Source organism: Borostomias antarcticus, assembly GCF_949987555.1.
Source record: "Borostomias antarcticus genome assembly, chromosome: 5".
Lineage (NCBI taxonomy): Eukaryota > Metazoa > Chordata > Actinopteri > Stomiiformes > Stomiidae > Borostomias > Borostomias antarcticus.
This window is the reverse complement of record NC_140238.1, coordinates 8,422,441-8,447,613: the sequence shown is the minus strand read 5'-3', so window position 1 is coordinate 8,447,613 and position 25,173 is coordinate 8,422,441. Positions and strand designations below refer to the sequence as shown.

The 25,173-nt window shown below is 47.2% G+C and overlaps 1 protein-coding gene across 1 annotated transcript in view; it reads right to left on the bottom strand.

Moving 5' to 3' along the window:
* Window positions 1-19,807, bottom strand: part of kcnh5b (potassium voltage-gated channel, subfamily H (eag-related), member 5b) — a gene marked incomplete at both ends in the record, with an annotated part of 39,169 nt that extends 19,362 nt beyond the window's left edge. The window contains 8 exons of the mRNA XM_084438438.1: window positions 1-39; window positions 10,232-10,661; window positions 13,388-13,780; window positions 15,255-15,370; window positions 17,072-17,200; window positions 17,473-17,579; window positions 18,639-18,762; window positions 19,735-19,807. The exon at window positions 1-39 is cut by the window's left edge and continues 161 nt beyond it. Of these exons, the coding sequence (XP_084294564.1) occupies window positions 1-39; window positions 10,232-10,661; window positions 13,388-13,780; window positions 15,255-15,370; window positions 17,072-17,200; window positions 17,473-17,579; window positions 18,639-18,762; window positions 19,735-19,807 (1,411 nt within the window). The remainder of the gene's footprint in view (window positions 40-10,231; window positions 10,662-13,387; window positions 13,781-15,254; window positions 15,371-17,071; window positions 17,201-17,472; window positions 17,580-18,638; window positions 18,763-19,734) is intronic.
* Window positions 19,808-25,173: the final 5,366 nt, after the last annotated feature.

Here is a 25,173-nt window from a genome sequence, read left to right as displayed (position 1 = left end):
TGGTGGTCACGTTCCCGAAGATGGTGGCGTACAGCAGGGCTGGAGGAGGAGGAGGAAGAGGAGACGTTATCTCTGAGCGATAGACCAGACGCCCTACAACGAAGCGAGCTGAACAGAGCAGTAATGACAGATGACACGGGGAGTTAATCACGGCGCCATGCAGACGCAGACGGGAGCGATCCCGACGCCGCAGCGGGGGGCACCACAGATCCGTTTACCATCAGCCTCCCTCTGCCCCCGACCCAACGTTCGCTCAGACTGCTGCACCCCGCAAAGCTCGCTGTTTCCATAGAGACCTCACCACACCCAAAAATAGTTCTCCCTTTTTTTCCTCCCAGCCAAAAAAAAGAGTTTAAACAAGTTGAAAGACTTTGGGGGTTGGGAGGGAGGGATCATCGCGGGGCACAGTGTGCTGACAGTCAGTGACTCAGCAGTGCGGGCCATGCCGTTCCCTCCGTTAGTATTAATACCTCCTGGTCCTCTGCAGCGGCAGCCATCGGCAGGTTTCCACCCACGCCACACACACCTGACGTGCTCTCACTTGTGAAAGACCACTGACACTCTGACAGTGCTCGTTCAACCGCCATCCACAGGCTGGCGACAACAGCAGCGACGCAGACAGCCCCTCTTAAGGGACTCGTCTATTTCCAGAGAATATTCTAGCAATTGCTACTCACTCGGCACTCTGCAGGTACGATAAGAATAGGGGCAGGGTAATCTGCTCAGCCCTCAAATCACAGGTAGGGGGTGTCGGTCTGTGCTTGAATGAGACTGCTAAACAGAATTGGTCATTAGTTCAGTAATCTGAGGGATTACAGTGTCACTCCTCAGTGAATGCCCCATGCACTCAGACAATCCGTCAGCCAGACTCACAGCTCCCCGACACACAAACACAAAAGCACAGCGGCCCTAAAAGCCGCCTCAATCACAAGCCACTGAACCTTGACATCTCCACTGAGCCACGCTCCATATCTTGACTGGGCAATAATGTTCAATAAGACAATTACTGTGTTCTCAAGCAGCCAAATACTAGCTTGAAAACCTGGATCGAATTTACTCACCTTCACAAAAGTGCACCGGTATAAATCTACTGACAAGGTGTGATTGTGTCTCAGACTCTCCCATAAAGTAAAAATTTTCTCTAAAGAAAAATTGACTGAAAAATCTGAGAAGGCACCGCACATTAGTTAACTTCTACCCCCAAGCGAGAGCTATTTCTATGATCATCAATTTCATTTAGTAAATAATCATATTCTGCTCTGCCATTTTGCAGTATATTTGTCATTAACAGTCAATTTGATGCCATTTTAAGAAGATAATGGGTTTTCCTGAGCTAATGATGTGTCTGTGACAAAACATCGGAATGAGTAAACAGAACTGAACAGAAACAGAACTGAATAGACATGATACTGAATGGAGCATTCAAAATACTGCCACTAAATCCAAGAGAAAATGTCTATAATAATCAAGCTCCACAGTGGCCAAAACCATTCTATAATTATAACATAATAAAAATATCTCACAGTAAATAATTGAATTTGGAAGTTGGAAATCTCAGAGGAATATGAGAGGGGATGGACGCTGACAATAAACACTATTCTGAGATAGAAGTACAGTATCTTCTAAGACAGTATTTTTTACATCCATGAATCATGATTAAAGCAATAATGTATTTGAGTGCAACATTAAGCGTTCTCTGTAGCCATGACATGACCGTTGCATGTTAGCAGATCACATGTTGTGGTCATGTTGTGGTTGAAGCTAACTAAGGCAGGGACACTAGGGAGACCGAATTAAATTGCAACACTAATATCCAGCCCCAGAGGGCCGAGCATTGGAGGAGTAACGAGGCCAGCAGGGACAGATCTGCAGACCCGGGGACAGCTCTGCGCCTCCCTTGCGCCTCCCTCTGGGGCTCTGGAGGGACCTAATGAAGTCATGGAGGAGCACTCTGGCAGAACAGGCTGGCCAGGTAAACACAGAGACCCTTTACACACACACTGTACACTGATGCACACACACACACACACACACACACACACACACACACACAATAATAACCCAGGTACTTAAACATGTTAACACTGACATTGTCCACTGCAAGAAAATCTACTGTGCACTGTGCTGGTATCAGATACCAGTACCAGCAGTAGACATCGATTGCCCTTTCCTGGTCCAGGTCTAGGTGACTTTGGCATCCGATCCGATCCGATCCAACAGCCGTTCCAGAAGCCCGGCTTAGAGTCTGCCACTTCTAAATGCATCGCTCACTCACCAGTGCATCAGACTGAGCCAGGTCAGATCGTTATCACGGCTGTTCTACTGAGGGTCTGCATGCTGAGCTTGGGCCCAAACTCGCCAGTGTCGGCAATTACCTTTACCAGGTCTGATCCATCACGTCTGGCACCTGCTGGACCCATTTACCCCCCACCACCAGTCTAACTGCAGACTCCACTCTTTTCAGCCTCTCATAAATTGCAGCAGTGAAATTTTTAAAAATTACAATAAAAAAAAGCGATTGCGCATTTACTGACTTTTCACAGGGGGAAGATTGGGTCATTGAGAAATAAGACTCCTAAATGAATGAGTCAGGGAGATGGCGGCGTGAACGACAATTAGAGAGGTGATAATTATGGAAATAGGATCAGAGTCCCTACAAAAGAAACCCCGGGGTAATTTGCAAATTTAAAACTGGTATTAATTATTTACTCTTCATTTGTAATATTATGAATGTGTCAGCACTGTGTGATTTTGCTGTGTGTGTGTGTGTGTGTGTGTGTGTGTGTGTGTGTGTGTGTGTGTGTGTGTAAGGGACATACTGTACAAGTTGTTCATGATGTAGAACCCCCCATGACCCAAACAAATCTGACTCGGTTCAGACTCACTTGTGGACTCGCATTACACACCACCGGGCACACTAGGACCCCCTGTCCAGGTTACCATGTCAACGCATGAAAAGCGCCAGCCAGGTCGGGACGACCCCCCCCCTGCAGAGGAACCGCCAGGATCTCAGTCTGCACACTGCGATCTGAAAGAACAGCACGCAGAGAGACACCCACGAATGCTCTGACGCAAGAAAAAAAAAATTAGAAGAAAGAGTTGGGTCACCATTACCATGCCTCCGCCTCCGTAGAGAACATTCCATAAACATGAGATTCTGAAACTGCTGGATCAGACGGCAGAGTTGACCCCACACACACACACACACAATTCAAGGAGGATTTGTCATAAGGGTACAATGTTCAACTAGAAAGTAAATTACCTGGAGAAAATGTGAGGTGGGCTAGCTGCTGCAGCTGGATGTAACAACTACTGCTAGTACTACTATAGACCGGGCATTCTCCATTCAGTTGTAGGGTCCGTGGCATGGTTAGTGGCGTGGGGTGAGACTCCACCCCCTCAGGTCAGCGCCAGTTGGGGACAGTGTACCCCTCTTTGGGCCACCCACCTGCACCCACTGGTGAAGACCGTGTGTCTCTAGCCCACTCAGGGGCTGAGTTGTGGGGCCCGTGGCGTGGATAGTGGTGTGGTGGCATGACTCTGCCCGCTCGGATCACAGAGGGTCGGGGGCAGTGCAGTGACCTCCAGGCAATCTCCATGCACCCACCAGTGAAGACCATGTGTCTCTAGCCCACTCAGCAGCTGAGTTGTGTGGACCGTGGCGTGGATAGTAGTGTGGTAGCGAGACTCCGCCCCCTCAGGTCAGAGCCAGTCAGGAAAGTGTACCCTTCTCCGGGCCACTCACCGACAAAGACCGTGTGTCTCTAGCCCACTCACGGGCTGAGCTGTGGGTTCCGTGGCGTGGAAAGTGGCATGGTGGCAAGACTCCGCCCCCTCGGATCATAGACGGTCAGGGACAGTGCACCCCTCTTTGGGCCACCCACCTGCCCCCACCGGTGAAGACTATGTCTCTCTAGCCCACTCAGGGGCTGAGTTGTGGGTTCCGTGGCTTGGATAGTGGCGTGGTGGTGAGACTCTACCCCCTCGGGTCATAGCCGGTTGCGGGCAGGACACTGACCCCCGGGCCATCCATGCACCCACCGGTGAAGACTGCGTGTCTGTAGCCCACTCAGGGGCTGTGGAGGTATTGTTATGGAAATTCAGCAATAGCTGTGGAGGTGTTTTTAGGGACACAAGGACACATGCTCAAGTTACAACTACTGCTAGTACTACACTCAACCACAGTAGGCCTAGTCATAAAAGTGTGCCTGTACCTTTAAGAGAGCCTGCTTGTGTCCCCAAATTCAAATCCCAACTGACACTGTGAACATTTCATCAATTGTTTGCATGGGAAAGAAACATCTGAGCAGTTCACCGTAGACAGGGGTGCACCATGTCCCCCATTCTCTTCCTGATTGCCATGGACTGGGTTATGAGGAAGACAACAGCCGACAAACCCAGAGGCATTCAGTGGACTTTATTCTCCCAACTGGAGGACCTAGACTTTGCCGATGACCTAGCTGTTCTCTCCTCAAAACACATACATCTGCAGGAGAAAACTGACAGACTCAACAAGTTTGCCAAACAAACAGGTTTGAACATCAGTGCCAATCGGTGAATGCTGCAGCAACACATGTAAAATTAGCGCGAACCAAGTTCTAACTGTAGCCAGTGGTTGTTGTAGTGGCTGTAACGGTGACAAGAAAAGGGTTGTGTGTAACATGTTGACTGTGCCATCTTCCACCTGTACCTGCTTTGCGTGACGATCTTTAAACGTGTCACCGATTGGTGGCAGAACTGTGACGTATCGCACAGAGCGCACGCTATTTCCGGTAGAGCGTAGAAGAAGAACCAGAAAACCCTGAAACGAAGGGACAGTGAGTGAAAAATAGGCTATATCAGTGGTAATTTCACCTTTAAACGAACCGACAAGGCCCCGACATGACAAAAGACTTCTACAGGAATGTATGGTGAGCATCAGATTTGAAATTCGCCGTCCGGAATAGTCCAGTCACCCTCTTCTATATCCTTATATACGTGACCCCAGATTAGAGGAGCGACAGCGTATCTCTGGGGTCACATCGGGGCTAGCATAACGTTACGTTAGCTAACAATTACTAGTTTCGTGACAACGTTGCGTCTAAGTAAATAAATATAGCATCTTAAAACGTAGCCAGTTAGCTAGCTAGACAGTAGATAGTCAACTAATGGTCACACGTCTCTTGCATCTGACAACTTGGCTGGATGTATTTATTATGATATGATAGTGGCCTTTGAGATATCCTTTCACTAGCTGGGTGCGGGACTTGAGAGCAGTGTTAATTTCGTTGACGAGCACTATGACGAAAACTATTCGTCAACGACATTTTTTGGGTTATCGTCACGAGACGATAACTAAATAAAAATGAATGTATGATGACAAAAACTATGACTATATCTATTCACATTTTCGTCAACAAATAAAAACTAGACTAAAATGGTTATGGAGGGACGTATGGGAAAAGTTCAAATCAGAATGTGGAGGTTCGGGATGTGCGCAGTTGGATCATGGATGTATTAATAGAACGAGTTGGATGCAACCTACAGGTAGCCTGTGTGTGTTTAGCCCTATATATATAATATAATATAGTTCTATTAATACATCCATGGTATAGCCTACATTTGAATAGTACCGTTGCTACACCGGCCGGCGGGAAGTGAACTAACAGCACGACTGCTGTGCCTGAACTGTTCAGTAAATTACCACAGTTCAGAAATGTCTTTGTCAACGTTCGCACACCGGGAGAAAGAGGAGAGCAGACATCTGGATAAACTTCATATTTGATGCAAAGGAAAACAAAACCATTTGTAAACCGTGTGGGGTGAAAATGACTGGCAAAAATACAACAAACTTAAAGCGACATTTGGAGAACAGTCATCCCGAAATTCACGAGAAGGTAAGCACCCCCCCACCCCCGGCTAACGTTACTGTATTAGCTAAACCCAAGCTGGTGTGTTTCTGAAATACTTCAAATACAATACAAGCTAAAAGAAACCAGTGTTTCACGTAGGTTTGTGGCGGGGGAGAACTGAAGTGTCTGATCATTGCAACGCTAACGTTAGTGGCTAGCTAATGTTAGGCACAGGTTAGCTAGCAACAAGTGGGGCTATGCTTGTGGCGGCTGGCGGGGGTATCTAGCATTAGCTAGTCTGGGTAAGTTAGCTAAGCAACTACTGCTGCTGTCTAATGTTATACTGTAGCTAGATGGATAAGACACGAACAGTTAGCTACCTGGCGCCGCCATAGCCCCTCTCCTCCGGTGTGACGTTAGCTAGCCTGTGCCTGATGTTAACTAGCCTGACTAGCCAACTAGTTCTGACATGATAATGTTATAGCTTGCTATATCAGGCACAAACACAATTAGCATCAGACTGGGGGAGAGGAATGCTTCATTATGAAACTGTCTGAGTCAGTCTGCCCCAGGGCAGCTGTGGCTACAGATGTATCTGACCACCACCGGTATGACTGTGTCTGAATGAATACTGGACTCTGTAAAGCGCTCTGGGTTTCATGAAGGGCGCTATATAAATCCAACTTGATTGATTGATTGAACTAAGCCTGTTAAATTTGAGTTGTCTAAATCTATGGTAGATTTTGTCGACTAAAATCGTAATGATATTTAGTCTACTAAAACTAGACTAAAACTAAAACAAGTCAGTTGACTAAAATATGACGCAAACTAAATGGCATTTTAGTCAAAAGACTATGACTAAAACAAAATCATAATTTGCTGTCAAAATGAACACTGCTTGAGAGATGACTCGAGACAGCTGACGTGTCAAGCCCTATCCAATATCTGATTGGTTGCCTGAAAGGAGCGGCAGTGACGACACCGCCGCCTTTCTGAAAAGTTGGAGAAGCAGCCCAAAAAAGCCGGAACACTCGGAAAAAAGACGCTGGGTGCGCTTTTCTCTAGGCGGCCGCCAACGCTCTCTCCTCATTGGAAACAATTGAAAGACAACTAAAGAATTGAAGATTGAAGATTAATTTATACATTTTATTGAAGATTAAATATTCCCTAATATTCCCTAATATCCGCTATTTTGAATTGACTCAAAAAGTATAAATGCCACATCTTAGATATTTACATCGTAGGAATCTTGGGAACCGGCTGAACGTTTTGTCCCAAGTACTGTAGGTTAAAAACTGTAGGAGTGGTGACAGGTTAGAAAATGGGTATGAATTCAATATTAGCAACTCAAAAGCTAGAGTGGAGTGCGATTCGTTTGAAAGGTGAGCATGATCGTCAAAAAAAATGGTCATAACTCCAAAACTATAACAAATCAGCACAATTGTGTGAAGATTTTAATGTATGTGTATGAGCAGTTAAAACTATAGGAGTGGAAGCAGTTTACAAAATGTGAGTATTTTCAAAGCAACAACTGCTACTGCACTCTAAAAAAGAAATTCCACCAGCAATTTAAATGGGACACAGCTAATTTTCATGGACATTTTAAGTTTGAATTATGTTTCTAGCATAAAGTATGAAGAAGTAGTTAAGGGCCAAAAAATTGGGGAGAGTTATAATAAAGAAATAGTGGGAATATCACAAGTTAGGCTAGCTTTTGCAAGCTAGCCCACCTAATGAAACACTCAGACAAAAGAGACCTGCAGGATAATGGGGCTCGCTGTGGGCTGAGCCTCCCCGGTTTGGCCGTTTGGTTTGGGATTAGCTGTGATCCTGATGAGTCAGTGGAGGACCGGGGGAGAATGGGACAGAAGAGTAGCCCCTTCCTGGATTAGACTAATCACCTTGTCCCTGCCTGGGGAACCACACAGAGCCAAGCTCTGCACTTCCACCACAGGATCAGGCAGGACAATGGAGCTCTCGCTCTCTCTCTCTCTCTCTCTCTCTCTCTCTTTTTCCCTGGCCAACTCCCCCTTTGGAAATGAACCAGGGCCTCTCGTCTGGAAAGCCTGAGGGAGAGAGACACTCAGCGCTGCTTCTCTGTCAGTGCCTCAACCCTCCTTACCCTTCCTCCTCCTCCTCCTCCTCCTCCCCCTCCTCCTCCCACTCCCCCTCCACCCCCAGGGCATTACTGGAGGCCCGATCACCGGGTAATGTGTCCAGAGATGGGGACCGGAGGGTACGTAGGGTCAGAAGCAATTCCAAGCTGATTGGCGAAACCCAGACATGCCGAGGGATACTGCAGAAACAGGAGCTCTGGAGCAAGCCCTTGGTCAGCCGACGGGAATCAATGGAATCCTATTCATTCTGCGACTCCAGGCACAAACGGCCTTCAATATACTTTCCAATTGACCAATTTCCATCAGCTGTAATCTTGGCCGGAGAAGTGCCCCCTTTACTCCAATCTGCCTGGAGCTATCTCTCTGTTCTCCACTGTCACTCTCTCCTCTCTCGTCTCCCCTCTCGCTCCCTCGCTTGCAGAGTACGAGTCTCTCCGGTTTTAGAGATGCGGGCATCAAGCCGCCGCGCTCCCAAGGCCGAGCCCGTCCGGCCTTCCGCCTCAGCGGTCGAGAGCTCGGCCCGCAAATGAGCTGGAGCCCAGGTAATTCCCATGAACCCATGCGACTGGGATACAGCTGACCAACCCTCGACTCTCTCGTCACACCCCTCCTCAACCCTCCTCACCTCTCGTCACCCCCCTCGCTCCCCTCACCCCTACTCTTCCCTCCTCACCCCAACTCATTCCTCCTCACCCTTCCTCACCCTACCTCACCCCTCCCTCACCCCTCCTCATCCCTCCTCACCCCTCCTCATCCTTCCTCACCCCCCCTCATCCCTCCTCATCCATCCTCACCCCTCCTCCTCATCCTTCCTCACCCCCCCTCAACCCTCCTAATCCCTCCTCATCCATCCTCAACCCTTCTCCTCCCACCTCATCCCTCCTCACCCCTCCTCCTCCCACCTCACCCCTCTCTCACCCCTCCTCATCCCTCTTCATCCCTCCTCACACCTCCTCACCCTTCTTCACCCCTCCTCATCCCTCCTCACACCTCCTCACCCCTCTTCACCCCTCCTCATCCCTCGTCACCCCTCCTCACACCTCCTCACCCCTCTTCACCCCTCCTCATCCCTCTTCAACCATCCTCACACCTCCTCATCCCTCTTCACCCCTCCTCACACCTCCTCACCCCTCTCTGTATGTGGCCTCAGACCTCTACCACTTTCCCATCACACTGTCACGGGTGTTCTTGGCTCAGTAATTCATGTGTTTAATTAAATAACTCAGCACTCCAGCCTTTCAACTTCAAAATAACACCGCCATATAATAAGCTCCAGTTTTCATTTCCCTGCCCTTATTCTACCTAGCCACAACTGTAAGCGTGTGCTTCACTCTTCTGTGTGCCTGTCTAAAAGTAAGCCAGAATGTGTATTTCTGTGTTGACCTGTACAGTATGAGAAGGGACAGTAGACTACTGTAGGTATTTAAGTGCCAGTGCCATTTTGTCAGTGCATGCACAGTATAGTCGCCCTGGTACGTAATTTATTATTGATTAAATGTAATAAATGATGCAGAATAAATGCATTTATGGATGCACACATGAGTGTGTGTGCGCGTTTGTGTGCGTGTGTGTGCAGGTGTGTGCGCGTGTGTATGTGTGTGCGCGTGTGTATGTGTGTGCGAACATGCACACATAAGAACCTCCCTCCCTCTCCTGTCAGTGGTCCATTAATCTAGACGTGCTTCCTGACAGCGGGGGCAGGGATGTGGGAGGAGGGACAGCAGAGTGCCAATAAGCCAGCGATCCCCGCCCTCCTCCACTGTGTGGGTCCCGACCCATAGTATTCACTCTGCTCATCTCATCTCCATAACTCACACACAACAGGTTTACAGTCGGGAACTGGCTGTGAATGCCCGGGCCCAGGAAGCTAATTCCAAAACCGGCGTAGGTGCCAAACATCCATGGACTCTGTTAGTCTCCTGATCTCCCCTGGGATTGCTCAGATCAACCCTGTGGAGAACTGTGGGTTGTTATCGCGTGTCATGGGCCTTGGCTCACGATAGCTACAGTATCATAGTCTTCTTTTCTCCCTGTCATCACTCGCCAATCGCCACTATCCAGAGATCTCTCTGACAAAGCTGTTGCTGGCCCCAGCACAGACCCATTGTAAGATGTGTTGCATGGTACGCAAAGAAAAGAGAAGTGTATGTATCGTCTTGTCTGACTCTGGGGAAGTTGGCGAATAAGCTAATTAGCCCAAAAGGTGTTCCTTTAACAGGGTGTCACATTTTCCAGTGTGGAGGAGGGAAGCCATGGCGATATTACGGCTAGAGGGTTACTCACATCCCACCATCATCATGGCCACGGAGAAGATCTTCTCGCCGTCCGTCGTCGGGGCGATGTTGCCGAAGCCGATGGTGGTCAGGCTGGTCATGGTGAAGTAGAGCGAGGTGATGTACAGAGAGTCCTTCCCCGGGCCGCCCTCCCATTGGCCGGAGCCGCTGGCGTTGTAGCGGTACGGTGACCCGATGCTGATGGCCAGCTGGTAGAGCCAGCTGTCCATCTTGATGGTGTTGGTGGCCTCGTCGATGACCTCGTAGTCGCCGATGCTGTACCAGATGCAGGCCAGCCAGTGGGCCACCAGGCCGAACACGCACACCAGCAGGACCAGGACGGCGGCGCCGTACTCCAGGTAGTGGTCCAGTTTGCGCGCCACGCGGCCCAGACGCAGCAGGCGGACCACCTTCAGAGAGCTGAACAGGCTGCTGATGCCCTGCGAGAGGCAGAGGAAAACCAGGCCACACGATTGGTTAAAAGGTTTAGATAATAGCGGAAATAGATAAGGGGGTATGATGCTTAGAATGATGCTGCTGACAATAGGCACCAAACCGAAACGAGTTATGTAACCAGTAGGCCTCGGGGACCATTACACGTTTTCGTTTTCATATCAGTAGGTCTGAATAGGGTAAATTGAGTCATTAGTGACTTTCACCAACAAGCAAAAACGTGTATGAACCAACTCAGCACAAGAAGAAACAAAGCTTGATGTCTAATCCTCAGTGGAGCGTGCGTGCTCGGCTCTCCACTTTATCAACATGAACATTGAGGGTAGACAAGGATGTAGTCCATTAGGCCTTGCCAGCAGAGCATTCTGTAACTTCATGTTTACAAACATTCCATCTCAATAAATTCAGCTCTCATCGTGCTCTAGTGCTGCTATATAAAAACGCAGCAATCTTATCTAACATTTTTTACGCACAGATGTTACGTAAAAGGAGTTGACAAAGGACTTGCCGAGCCACCGCTCCACCCTGCTCCACGCTGTCCTCCCCCCAGCCTGTCTCCCTCTCACTTTCTCTCTCTTTCTCTCCCTTCCTCTCCCTCTCTGTCTCTGTCTCCCTCTGTCCATCCCTGTCTCTCTATTTATCCACCCCCTTCTCTCTCTCTCTCCCTTTTTCTCCCAGTCTCTCTCCTTCCTTCCTTCCCTCCCTCCCTCTCTCTATCTTGCTGCAGCATCAAAGGAGTCCCCAGAGACACTGGCTCCCTGCTCCTATGTAAATTACCATCATTGAACTATCCACACAATACTCTAGGTGCTCGCAGATGAAACAAGCTCGAGTCAAAAAAAGAAACCCGTAGAATCATCTCTGGTAATCCGCAGTTTATCAAAGCCATGCATTGTCCTTATGTGCCAGTGGGAGCAGTTTGTGACAGAGAGAGGGAGGGAAAATCACTGTAAGGGTGAGAAAAGTCAAGGCGCTAAAATCAAGAGATCACCCAGGCCACATTGGCTGGAGTTAATCAAATTCATACTGTGCAGCCAAACGTATCTCGAGACAAACGAGAATGACAACATCGCTGAACAAGCAGCGATTCAGCCACAAGAATAACGACTGAAGCCAATGAGGCAAGGACAGAGACATAGAGGAGTAGCCGGTTTACCAGGTGACACATTTCTCCCTTGGGGTCATTTCCTCCATTATTTCTCTATCCTTCCCTCCCCATCCCTCCATCCTCCCACCACCCCCTCCATCCCTCTCTCCCTTCCTCCAACCAGATTGGGTGTTAATGCTCAGTCAACCCCCACCGTGCGACAGAGAGACTCCCCTGGGTCTGTCAAGCTTTTTCTGTCGTTAAGTGCAACGTTCATGCCGCACAAAATGGTCATGCTGGATGAGCCATCAGGGCACCTCTGTTGTGGCCCCTGAAGACAGGGGGCCGTGTGCTCACGTCCCAGGGCCCTGCTGCAGACAGGAGCCCGTGTGCGCACGTTCCAGGGCCTTCCGTGCCAACAGGTAGCTGGCCAGGTTACAGGGAGGGCTGCCATCCCTCCTCTCTCCTCCTCACCGCCAATACCTCGGGGTGCCTCAGCGAGGAGAGGAGAAACCATTACATCGTCATGGCGTTCACATGCGCAAAACCCTGACTTCCGCACTGATGTGACATGGCGTGTGAAACAGCTGCATCAAACTTTTGCAAATAATAACAAGAGTCACTCTGAGCAACAGCAATATGAGGTGGGAACTTGCTATGCAGTATTTTACCTAGAGGAAGGTTTTGCTCCCTAGAATGAGGAAAAGGCTGAAGCGAAGCCCTGCGGTTCAATCAAGTTGGATATATATAGCGCCCTTCATGATACCCAGAGCGCTTTACAGTGTCCAGTATTCATTCAGACATAGTCATACCGGTGGTGGTCAGATACATCTGTAGCCACAGCTGCCCTGGGACAGACTGACAGAAGCGTGGCTGCCAATAAGCGCCTACGGCCCCTCCGACCACCACCAACATTCATTCACACGTTGCATGTCTTTATGATGGTGGGGGAAGCCGGAGTACCCGGAGGGAACCCACGCAGGCACGGGGAGAACATGCAAACTCCACACAGAAAGGACCTGGAACGACCAGGATTCGAAACCAGGAGCTTGTTGCTGTGAGGCGACAGTGCTAACCACTGAGCCACCGTGCTGCCCACAATTGGTTGGATACATGGCTGTGAATCTGAATCACATTGATTTCCTACAGGCGTCTCAGTATTGCTCATGCCTATCTGTTACTAAGGGGCAATGGACCGCACAACCAGATCCCAGCAGGGTTCTGTAGACTTCATCAAAGCCCCGCAGAGAGATCACAGGACGGCACACTGACCAGGAGTAACATCCCGGCAGGGGGCCAATCACCTTCCCTCGCCAGTCACCAATACAACCCCACAAAACCCACACCGACAGCCAGCGGGAGCCTCGCACACCAATTCTCAAGATCTGAGCGATTCAACTTCAAGAGAGCAGTGAAACTTTTCCCAGCCTTCTCCCCTCTTTTCTCTACGATTCGAAGTTCACTTGATTCAGGGGAATCAATCAAGTGTGCCTTGGGAGTGTAGTGCTACAGATGATACATTTTGATGGGCTGCAAATTCTTTCCAGTCTGCATCCCTATATCCACACGAAAAACTCTACTCTAACTCAACTCTAAAAAGGCACGTCTCAGCCAACCATACCATACCTCGTCCACGTTCTCGAAGGCATTGATGATGTCGTAGGGCAGACAGGAGAGCAGGTCGATGACGAACCAAGTCTTCAGGTAGTTCATGCGGATCAATTTGGGGTCCGAGATGACCTCGCCCCCAGGCCCCACGAAGGTGGTGTGGAAGTTGAGCACGATGTCCACCAAGAAGATGACGTCCACCACGCTGTCCAGCACCAGCCACACAATGTTGTTCTGCTTGGTCTTGAAGGAGACATTGTAGGGCACCATGATGGCGGTGTAGAAGGTGAGGACGAGGATGACCCAGTCCCAGGTGGTCTTGAAGGTGCAGTAGTGGAGTATGATATGGGGAGGGGTCTTAGGAGCTTCCTGTTTGTACTGGGGGAGGATGTCAGAGCCCAGCTGCAGAACCTGGAGGACACAACCACGAGGTGGAGGGAAGAGGAAGGGGAGGAGTGAGATATATATTTTTATTGTCAAAGTCAATAAAGACACACTATTTCTGTATTCATTATAATGAACCTGTTCTTTCATAGCCTGTAGCGTAGAATGGGAATGGATGTCTTGTAAGTATGGAGTTACAGTGAAGAAAGTACTGCGCTTACACCAAGCTTAACGGCAGCTGTATTTCTCATCTAAACCTCATCATCAGATCTGCCAATCACACAGGCCCTGGTCAAGACCGACAGCACAGCACAAAATGAGAACGCCAATTAGGAGCCCCCAGAACCACTCTGGAGAAGGATCGGCAGCACAGTCTGACAACCTGCGCATTCAATCGAGGACGTGAGCTGCTTTGTAGGCAGCAGATGGATCACCTTGGTAATCAATTGAACATTCCTGAGGTACTGTATGATAAAGATATCTTAGATATCGGCTCTGGGACTGTGAAATTGGAATGGATAAAAAAAAAAAAAAAAAATGTTGCTTAGCCTCTCTCTGTCTGAGCAGGTAGAACGGAAGCAAAGCCAAACTGAGACGATCACCTTTGCGCAACACTAGCCTCAATCTAGACTGATCTAAAGATAGATATTGATTCCGAAGGACAGGGGTGACATTTCAACATAGGGGTTTGTGATTTGTGACGCTATAGCATGAAACTGCCATGGACAAAGACAAGGCCAGTTCAGTTATCTAAGGTGAGGTTAAGCTGACAATCCGCAAACTATACCAGAAACGCTTTTCTCAGTCTTAGATTAATATAGTCAGTGAACATGCCCAAGGCACCCTGCTTCTGTCTCTCTACCCCGGCATGAAATATTAATGATGCTCACGCAGCTCCAGAGGGCAATGCTCCAACCAGGAAGAGTGCACCTCTTGTTGTGTTAGCTGCAGTGTTTCATGGATCTTCTTTGTCTGTGTGTGTGTGTGTGTGTGTGTTTGTGTGTGTGTGTGTGTGTGTGTGTGTGTGTGTGTGTGTGTGCGTTCGTGCGTGTGTGTGTGTGTGCGTGTGTGTGTGTGTGTGTGTGTAGGTGTGTGTGTGTGTGTGTGTGTGTAGGTGTGTGTGTGTGTGTATGTGTGTGTGTGAGAGAGAGGGAGAGACAAAGAGAGAGAGAGAGAGTGTGTGTGTTTGTTCCATGGGTGTTAATATATTGCCAATAATATAAATGGGGCTAAGGAGGCTTTTAGTGTGTGGTGTTTGTGCCAAAGTGCTCAGATCTGCTACGTTGGTATATATGTGTGTGTGTGTGTGTGTGTGTGTGTGTGTGTGTGTGTGTGTGTGTGTGAGTGTGTGTGTGTGTGTGTGTGTGCGTGTGAGTGTGTGTACAGTATGTGTGTATATATGTGTGTGTGTGTGTGCGTGTGTGCATGTGCGCATGCGAGTGTGCACGTGCGTTCATGTATGTGCATGTGTGTGTACATATTTAAATGACAGTCTGCTCACCTCTGCCAGACGAGACTGCTTGTGGCTGACCTCAGGCTTGCTCATAGGAGTGAGCTGTTGCAGGGTGTTGCGGTTGTTAGTCAAGGCTCGGGTTAGTCGGGCAAATTTGGTCCATCCTGCCGAGATAAACATTTTGACACATTAGCCACAGGTCCACCCTACGATGATGACAACATAGTGTAAGCAATAGGCATGTGTCAGCACTCTATATTTAAATACCTGAGCTGTAAACATAAGAATACTTAAATTCACTGGTCTGCAGTGAGAATCACATAGTACACTCATCAAGTATGGAGGTGCAGTCCTCCTATCATCCCCTCTGAACAACACATAATGGTTTGATCACTGAAAGGACTTTACTGCACCTGACTACAGTAGCTAAAAAGATGAGGAAAGCTTCCAGCGACACGGACCACAGACACGATCGACCAAACCCTTTGAGGTCCCATTACCACACGGATAAAGAGGACTTTCTTAGAGCCTTCAGCCCCAGGCCCTCTGAGCTCATATCTTTTTTCAATTCCCCCTCCGATGGAGGTAAATTCATCTATTTACCACAGAGTGCCGTGGGGTGAAAGGACATTAGCACCAGGGACACACAGGCCATAGTCTGCTGATAATGGCAGGCAACAGTACTATAGGCCTACTGCATGCTGTTGCCCTGCCCGACTCAACTGACCTTACCCTTGAGGAAGAGAGAGTGTTAGTTGTGTAACTTATTGTATATAGATATTATATTATACACTGTATGTCCTTAGGGGGTAGTACTCTACACAGTGACTATAAAATAAACAGTAATACTGCCGCTGGGCCTTGGACTAATGTACTGTACTGTACTGTACTCCTACAGTACTGCCCAGAGACAGCAGCCCTTCTCGGTAACACCCCCAGCCTCAACCACCACCAGCCTCAACCACCCCCAGCCTCAACCACCCCCAGCCTCAACCACCCCCAGCCTCAACCACCCCCAGCCTCAACCACCACCAGCCTCAACCACCACCAGGCCACAGCATCAGCTGCACGCTGAAAATAACTGGGACAGAACAGACGCACGGCCAGAACTAATACTCAACAAGATTTCTATCAATAATTTACTGCCACAAAGAAACTGGGCGTTCAGAAAGGCTGATGTTCAGAGTGTGTGGAGAGGTACGTCGAGGGAGGACTAAGAAAAGCTCTGCGACGCCTCAAGCTGCAGGCGGCTTGACGCAGCCAGAGGAACTGGAGCTATAGCGGAAGCATTCAGCTCCGTCACTGGGAGCGTTTGGGCCTGCTGCTGGAATAAGCTCAGTCTAGGACTGGATCAGAGGAATCGATGAATGGGTGAACAGGAAAAATAACAAACATTATAAAACTTTAAAGTGTGAAATTGTCAACAGCAGCCAGTGTAAGAACAGGAAATTTAACTGCATTTGATGAATTGTATACAGCCCGTGTTCATCATGTTAGTCATTTGTTTATAATCAAATCACATGAGCTCTGGCTAGGTGTGCGAGGCTGTGTGGTGGGAGTCTGTGAGGGAGTGGCCTTGTGTGTGGGCGGGACTCTGTAGAAAAAAGGTCAAACACGCCCGCTTAACGCTGCTAAGATCTGGACCCGGGGGAGAGACCTGCCAGTGTACATCAGTCGGTCACAGAGGACAGAGAAGACCTCCCGTGCCTTCTCTGACCAACAACCACATCAAAGCTCCATGCACAAACCGACAGCTTTAGATCTTTCCGCATTTCCCCTGATTAAGACTGACACACATCACAGTTGAGGCGTTGAGATCGACATGAGTAGAAGGAGTTCACCTGGAGTCCGTCTGGGAGACCCACCCTTGGTGGTCTCATCTTCGATGGGCTGCTTGAAGACAGTGATGTCCTTGAAGGTGCAGAGGAACAGGACCACCTTGTCGTTCTCGTTCCTGATGGGGGCCACCTGCATGTAGAACCACACCGGGGCCCCTGCACACAGCCAGGACAACAGCCGTTACACTAGAAGCTTTGCTTTTCGCAGAAAGCACCCATTAGCAGTAATCATAATCTTGCAAAATACTCCCAAGCTTTTTATTATTCCCAAGATCAGAACAATCTGGTTAGGTTACTCTGATTACCCATCAAATCCAGCCCTTGTGCAATTTACTCCATCAAGTAAGATAGTAGTAATTCATCAATGTTCACAGGCGTGCCGCTATGGCGCAGTGGAAACAACTATGTTGAAATCACTTAGAACTCACTGTTCTTTCTGTACAGCAGGACCTCGAAGCAGTTGGACTCATAATTATCAAAGGTTTGTCGGATTTTGTCTATTGTCTTCTTGTCTGTCAGCTCTCCATACATGAAACTGGAAAGAAGGAGGGGAAAAAACATTGAAATTAAATTAAATTAAATCGAGAGACAACTATTGTTTTCTGCGCTGGTCCACTATGAGCCATACTGTATGTCTGAGACAGATTTCTGAATTGATTACCCGGCACACACATAGGCTACTACTTTTTTCTGAGGTTATCCCTTTTTCACCCAATTTGATAGCCAATCACACCCAACCTATTGTCCAATTGTCCCCTGTCGTGGAGGATCCATCACACAACCAGCAATCCGGCTGAGAGAGAGCCAGAGAGCCAGCTGCCTGACTCTCTCAAGCCTGACTCCGACACCAGACAGGGTCGCTGTAGAGCGCCGGACCTTCACGCCGAAATTAAACTAGCCGCCCTCGGGAGCTAGTGGTGGCAATATATGCCACTGTAGGATCTGGCCATATTGGGATCTGCCGAGACCAGGGCGCGAACCCCGGTCCCCGGTGAGCAGCTGCACCGGAACCCGATGCTTAGACCGCTACACCACCGCGGGCACAGACCCACTGCAGCACTACTCTTGATAGGCTGTGGATGTTCCAACCACAGGTTGTATATACTGTAGTGAAAGAACAATGAGGAAAACAACCACGAAACCTCAGCGCAGGTCAGTCACAGACGGCCTGGGGTTAGGGTCAATGCTACTGTACTCCTCCTTTCAAAGAGGCAGATAAAAGGAACACCTTTAGCCACAAAACCAGTCCATAGCCCTGGGCCAGGGTCAAACACAACCCTGGTGTGTGGAGGCCTTTAGAGTCTAATTTTCACTATTAGACTGACAGATGCACAGATATCAGGCATGAGAACCTCATGCTGCGCCCGACTGGTTCCCCTTGGCAACAGTAATGGGATCCATTTGAAAGTGTTTGTGTACCGCGGAAGTGAGCCGCCAGGCGCTGAGGAATGTGTGTCTGTGTGACTTTGCGGCTACACCTCTGAAACACATGTTCGAGCAGCTTGACCGATAAACTGACTTGGTGTCATGAGAAAACTTTTCAAAGCTGTCGGCGGTGATCCACAAAGTCAGATGAACAATACTAGAGCTGTACCTGCAAGTGCTGCTCTTCTGCATGACTTCAGCCCTGTGGAAGCCAGACAGCTTGCAGAATCCGTCATTACTGTAGACTACAGGCCACTCCACGATCTGCGCGTTCCCAAGGAGAAAGCTAGTCTCTGGGGACACAAAGCAGGACAAGTCAGGTTATTTAAACAGGTGCTTGGTGGGGGATCCTGACGCTAAACGCCTGCCACGCCCCAAACGGTTGCCCATTCATGTGTGGTGGGAGCGGCGTGTTAGACCACAGGGAGGACAATGGCATGGCACAACTCCACTGCAGCAACCATATACATGGCAATAAACTGATGTGAGTCTGAGTCAATGCCTGTTTCTGCATGAGGCAGTCCATGCTGCAGTAATGTTTACTCTGTTTGTATACATGGGGAAAAAATAATTTATCTGAATGATAAGGCTAAAATGATTATGTTAATTGAAGAGATGAATAGGGGAAAACATGATCCAATTTAAATGGGAGGATGCCACTTTTTGTAACACAAAAAACATATTTATAAACATTCATCATCATGACCATTGAAGCCTAATAAAATGATTAAAGTTATCCAAATAAAATAGGTGTTTGGCCTTTTTAAAGTATGTCTTTCAAAAGAGCAACACAATTTGCATGAAAATTAGTGCATAATTGTGGAATGCAGAAATATGAATAAGATAGTAGGACAGCAGAGGTCCCTCAAATCTAAACATCAGTCAACTAGTGGTTAATGACTTGCTTATTAAAGGCAACCTCCGGGTAATATAATAAAACCCCACAGGACCTCAGCTACTTGTTATACAATAAATATTCTTAAGATGGATGTGTCAACAAGATTTCATTTGTTATCTGTTAAATTTTTACCAATGAAGCAGACCATGGCTACTGACAAACATGAGTGTTCCCTGCAGTCTCACTGTCATGCATTAGCCCAAACAAACCGTACTGTCATGATGTGAGATAAACTTTGTAGGAAACAACAACAAAAATCATTTTTTCTCAACTATTGCCAATGCATGGCAGAAGCGTAAAAATCTACATCAGACCAAAAAGAGAAAACACAACACCGTATAGCCTAAACAACGCACTGATTGCTCACCACTTGAGCGTCGGACAATGTTTTCCAAAAAAGTGTTCTGCGGTGCCACAAGCCCTCTCTTTCCCCCGGGCATTCTGCGGACAGGCAGTGGTCGGGGACGTCTGTGGTGCTGGTTGTCAGAAAACGGTATTGTGGATAGGTATCAGCCGGTGGGACGGAGAAGCTCATTGTAACACTGCGCTTTGGCTGCTCGGAGCGCACTGTGGCACAGGAGCGCGCCTACGAAGCGCTGCATTCTGCAGGCTCCGTTTGCTCGAGGACGCATGCGTGTCACCACACCTCCCGCCGAGCGACAGGGGGTCTGCTGTTTTCCAGCGACAGAACCTTCGACCTAAAGTTACATAAGAAATACAGATGAACGCATCTACTGTAGGTGTGTCTTTACAAACTAAAACAGAACCAATGTTGCTCAAAAAGGGTAAAACAAAGTGGGGGCATACTTGACAGTAGCCTCTAGAATACTGACCATATTTTTAATTACGCTATGCGCAATAGACATAAAATAAAATAAATTGAACGCGTAAAGATCTACGTTTAAAAGGTGACTCGTCTTCAGTAAGTAAAACAATAAAACACATCCACGTCTCACAGATTATCCCCAGATGAATGTTAATTACCTGCCTTAAAAGGGTTAATGAGACCCAGGAAGATTGAATCCCTGAAGTAAAGGCAGCCTGTTGTTCCGAGTGGCCGCGAGCTGTAGCCTATGGGCTGTCACATTTGTGACTGTCAGCGTGACCGTGTTTTGTATTTGTTTTTCGAGCAATGGCGCAGGATAGTACCAGTCTGCAATATCAATGGCCAAAGTTGAAATATATAAATATGTGATTTTTAAATATGTGATTTTTTTATTTTATTTATTTATTTATTTATTTATTTATTTATTTATTTATTTATTTATTTATTTATTTATTTATTTATTTATTTATTTATTTATTTATTTATTTATTTATTTATTTATTTATTTATTTATTTATTTATTTATTTATTTATTTATAGGCTATTTAATTGTTTATTTATTTAACACCGACGGGTATGTCTCAGGGCATCTAACTGATTCTGTAGGTTATAAATAGCCCATAGGCCTAACTCCTTACAAATAATTATCGGCGTTTGCATAGCCAAATGTTTTCAATAGAGGCAGATGCTACTTTGTGGATCCTCGTGATTCCAAATCTGTCAAAAAGTCTTTCAGAGGCATTTCATAGATATCAAAATAAGCTTGAGTGAGGGAATGCGCTCTCTGCCAAATGTTCCCTCAGGACGCCCTAATTGGCCTCCACACTCGCGTCAAAGACTATTGAAACACAGTGCAGGTTGGACAGCTGCCTTCTTCTCTAACTATAATAGGCGCAGCGTCCTCGGCACGCAGACAGTAGAGGTCCAACTGTCTGGAGATGTGTCTCATCTGTAATCTATTACTGTGCGAGAAGCACTCATTTAAAATGGATGTCCTGCATGAACGACTTACCCCTCTATCAAATTCTATAAATATGGGGGGGGGGGGTAGTTCTGTCCAGTCAATATTGCATGGAGTGGACCAAAATATGAGCTTGCCTGGTTAGTGAATTTCTTACTAAATGCAAGGTTTCTGCTTAGATCATTGCTTTAGTTTCCCCATAATTTCTTTCTTTTGTACATTGACATAGGCCTAAAACCCTGGAGAGAGGCACATGTTGGACACGGAGGACAGCTCTGCAGGGATTTGATTACTGTAATCACTCTAATTACAACGCCTCACTAACCACCAGTTACGCCCAATCAGGATTCAGCAGGACGCTCATTGTTCATAGTCAAGTAATTTTTAAAAGTCCTCTTTCTCCATATCAAGGCCAACATAAGTGTGACTAATGCATTTATGGAATAACACTGCATGGTCTGCCCGGAGAGAGGGTGCAGATCACTCATATAGCTATCACGTGACAATACAAAGTGCTTCAGCCATAATGATTAGACTACAAGGTATGTATAAGATGCCACTTCTCCAACTTTGTGATCTTTGTGAGGTATGAGCTAAATATAGTTTTTTTGCAGCCATTCATACACCCAAGATAGTATTTGTAATTTTCTTACTAAGCACCACCTGTAAATGTCACTGCGAGATCAAAGAGCAGAGTGGATGACATTGACGCCTCATTTGGGGGACTGTGAAATGGAGATAATATTGAGCTTCTTCGTCCAATCAATGCAGCACATCTGGAGAAACATCCAATCTCTCTCCTAGCATTTCTCTCCATTGATCTCAGAATTAATTAGCAGAGGTTTGTGGGCCCCTCTCTGGTCTAAAAGGAGGATCGGATATCAAAGCCCCCCTGCGCCATTCTGCTGGAGCGCCAGCCAGCAGGTCCATCTCGTCTGAAATAGAAAAACGATTCCCTGCAGAAGTCAATGCTCGTCTCTCAAAGATGCAACGGCTTCAATGAACAGTGCAGGTGGGAGCGTTAGAGAGAGAAGTAGGTTACGTATGTGGGAATCAGGAATCGTCTCTGTCCAAAGTGCCCGTGTGTGCACTCTGTAGTGTTGCCATCTGTGCCAGGGGATCTAAACTGCTGTATCCGTAAATATAATCTGAACCACAACCTCACTGTAGCTACAAATACTAATTCCTCTGCTCTCTTTCATGCAGAATACTGCCAGGTGCCCCAGTGAGTGCTGGTGTAATAAAACAAACAAAACAAACATGGCGACCTTTCAGAGTCGTGTATTGTTGTCTCACAGTGACACGCGGCACACGACACAGAACACACACACACACACACACATGCTGAAGCGGTTGCAGATGAAATTTGTCCTCTGCATTTTCCCATCCAAGCTGTCCTCCTCCAGGGGTAGCCAGGAGCAGTGGGCAGCCCTCGTCAGCCCGGGAGATAGCCCATGCAGGAATGGAACCCAGGACCTTCTTGCTGTGAGGTCATAGTAATTTGGGGTTCAGTGTCTTGCTTAAGGACACTTCGAGACACTGCCAGGAGCTGAGATCGAACCCCCCTTGTTCTCTGTAAAGCGCATTGTGTTGCCTCTGTGTATGAAATGTGCTATAGCCTACAAATAAAGCTTTGATTGATTGATTGATTGATTGATAAAGGGATTTTGTGGGTATCTCTTCAACCACTGGCAGTAGGATAAAAGGCCAATGACCAGCGCAGGCCATGTCTGCATGATGAAATCACCCTTTTATAACAGTAGTGCAGTGCCTGTTCAAAACGTGCCTGTTCAGAATGGGCCATTGGCTTCTGGTATTGCTGTTTGCAGCTTTGTGGAGAACCACTTATCCAAATAACTTCACACTGGGCACTGCGCTTTCTTGGGTCCTGAGCTATACACCTCACGCCCAGCACACCGCCCCCTAGCTGCTAGGTGGTATATAACATTGTGCCTGTTAGGAACAGCCCGATTGCTGGCCTCCGGTATTTCCTTCTCGAGAACTGCTCATCCAAACAACTTCACACTCGACACTGCACTTCCTTGGGTCCTAAGCAATACACCTGGTGAATTTTTACTTCATACAATGCCCGGTTATCAAGAAAATCGAAATAAATACAGACAGATACAGAGCCTCGTTCCATTACAGTATGATATAGTGTTGTAACATTCTCTGACAGCAGGTTTTGCAGCATAGTACATTTAAGTATGGTTAGTACAGCACCGTTAAACATGTATATGCGGAATCTTGCAGAGCCAGAAGAGAATGTTTAGAAGTGTCCACCGTCCTACTTTCCAGCATTGTTCTCACCAAAAGGCCAATTATCTCACGCTTCTATTTATCACTATGGTTCTCTCTCTCCCCACCTCGACACATTCACATTAATAACATAGTACGCAGTCTACATGGCACATTGTAATGACTAGTTCAGCTTTTACAGCCACTAAAATGTATACTTGAGCTTCATCAGGGCTAAAAGATAATGATACTCCCCAGTTCTAAGTCTAATAATTTATGTATGTTAAAGATTTTCATTGCATCTCTATGTTCAAGACTCAAGATGTTTATTTGTCATTATGTACAAGATACAGGTATAGCATGTATAATGAAATGCTTAGAATCAGGCGAGGCTAAATCAGTCAGGATCACTGACAGGTGCCTCGTTATTCTCTTGCACATCCCAGCTTCAGCCTGGGGAACTCAACTTGACAAGATACGCAAGAAATATTATGATCTCATCAAAGGGTTGAGTCAAGCAACAAGATCAGAAAAGATCATAGGCCCCGCACCATGGAGGTGTGGATGTCTCTGCCGTGGGTTCTGACGCATTTCATGTCTTGACATTTTGTGCTGAAATCTAGTACAAACCGCACGTTTGCAGGATTTGAAGGATGTGTTCCAAACACAACAAGAATGACGTGACAAATACAGATCAAACAACCATGTACCTGAGTGTATATAAATGTATAGTTACAGTATGACTCAACACATTCCAAATATGAATCACTGTATGAAAATAATGTTTCTTCCAATTCTGAAGGGAACTGAGAGTGTGTCACATTAACAGGGATATGTTAATGAACAGAATGACATCAGTAGCCTCCACAGGGGGGGTGGTCTTGTGTTGCTGTTCTGCGCACAGGCTGTATAAACTCACACAGGCTTCTCTAGCTCATGGATGCACAGTCAGAAGATGTGTGTGTGGGCTAGTAGGTCCTCCATTTTATTTATGGCAGTAGTGGGTGGCTATTGAGCGTGCAGAACATTACAATCGTTTTCTTCAATGGGAATACAAGTTTTTCATCCATTTCTCTGCCAACTTAAGTTTGGATTTGATTGAATCAGTTCTAGACAGACCAGACCAGACCAGACCAGACCAGACCAGACCAGACCAGACCAGACACAGACAGGCAGACAGGCAGGAAGGCAGGCAGGCAGGCAGGCAGGCAGGCAGACAGACAGATCCCCCAAGGAGGAAATTTGGCATTAGTTTGGCATTGTCAGGAATTTGGAGGAGAAACATTCCACTGGTCACCTTATAATTGATCAGTGGCAGCTGGTTTTCTGAATCACCACCCCCTCCTCCTCTCTTAACGATGTCCCTGGTTCTAGATCCCTTATATCCACAAGTGCCCAGTTAATTTAATTTTATCTGATCTTATCTAGGAATCACATCAATCACAATCACAATCACATATCCATACATGAATATTCATGTCGATTTAAATCCTGATAGATGTTCCCTTAACATATTTCTACACAAGATAAATTGAAACGATATGGGAATAATTTAACATGATTACATTATGCTCACTGGGTTGGTTTCCAAGACAGACTAAGCCTATTCTTTCAATTAAATAGTATATTCAGTAGACATCTTTGTTGAAAGTAAAGCAATGGAATTCAGAGGGGGAAACTGCTTCCATAGGTTCCAGGCCGTGGGATCCATGTGATGTACTTTGATGATGAACCCCGCCAGACTGTGCCTGGCCCCGGAGGGAGGGCTGTGACGGCTTCAT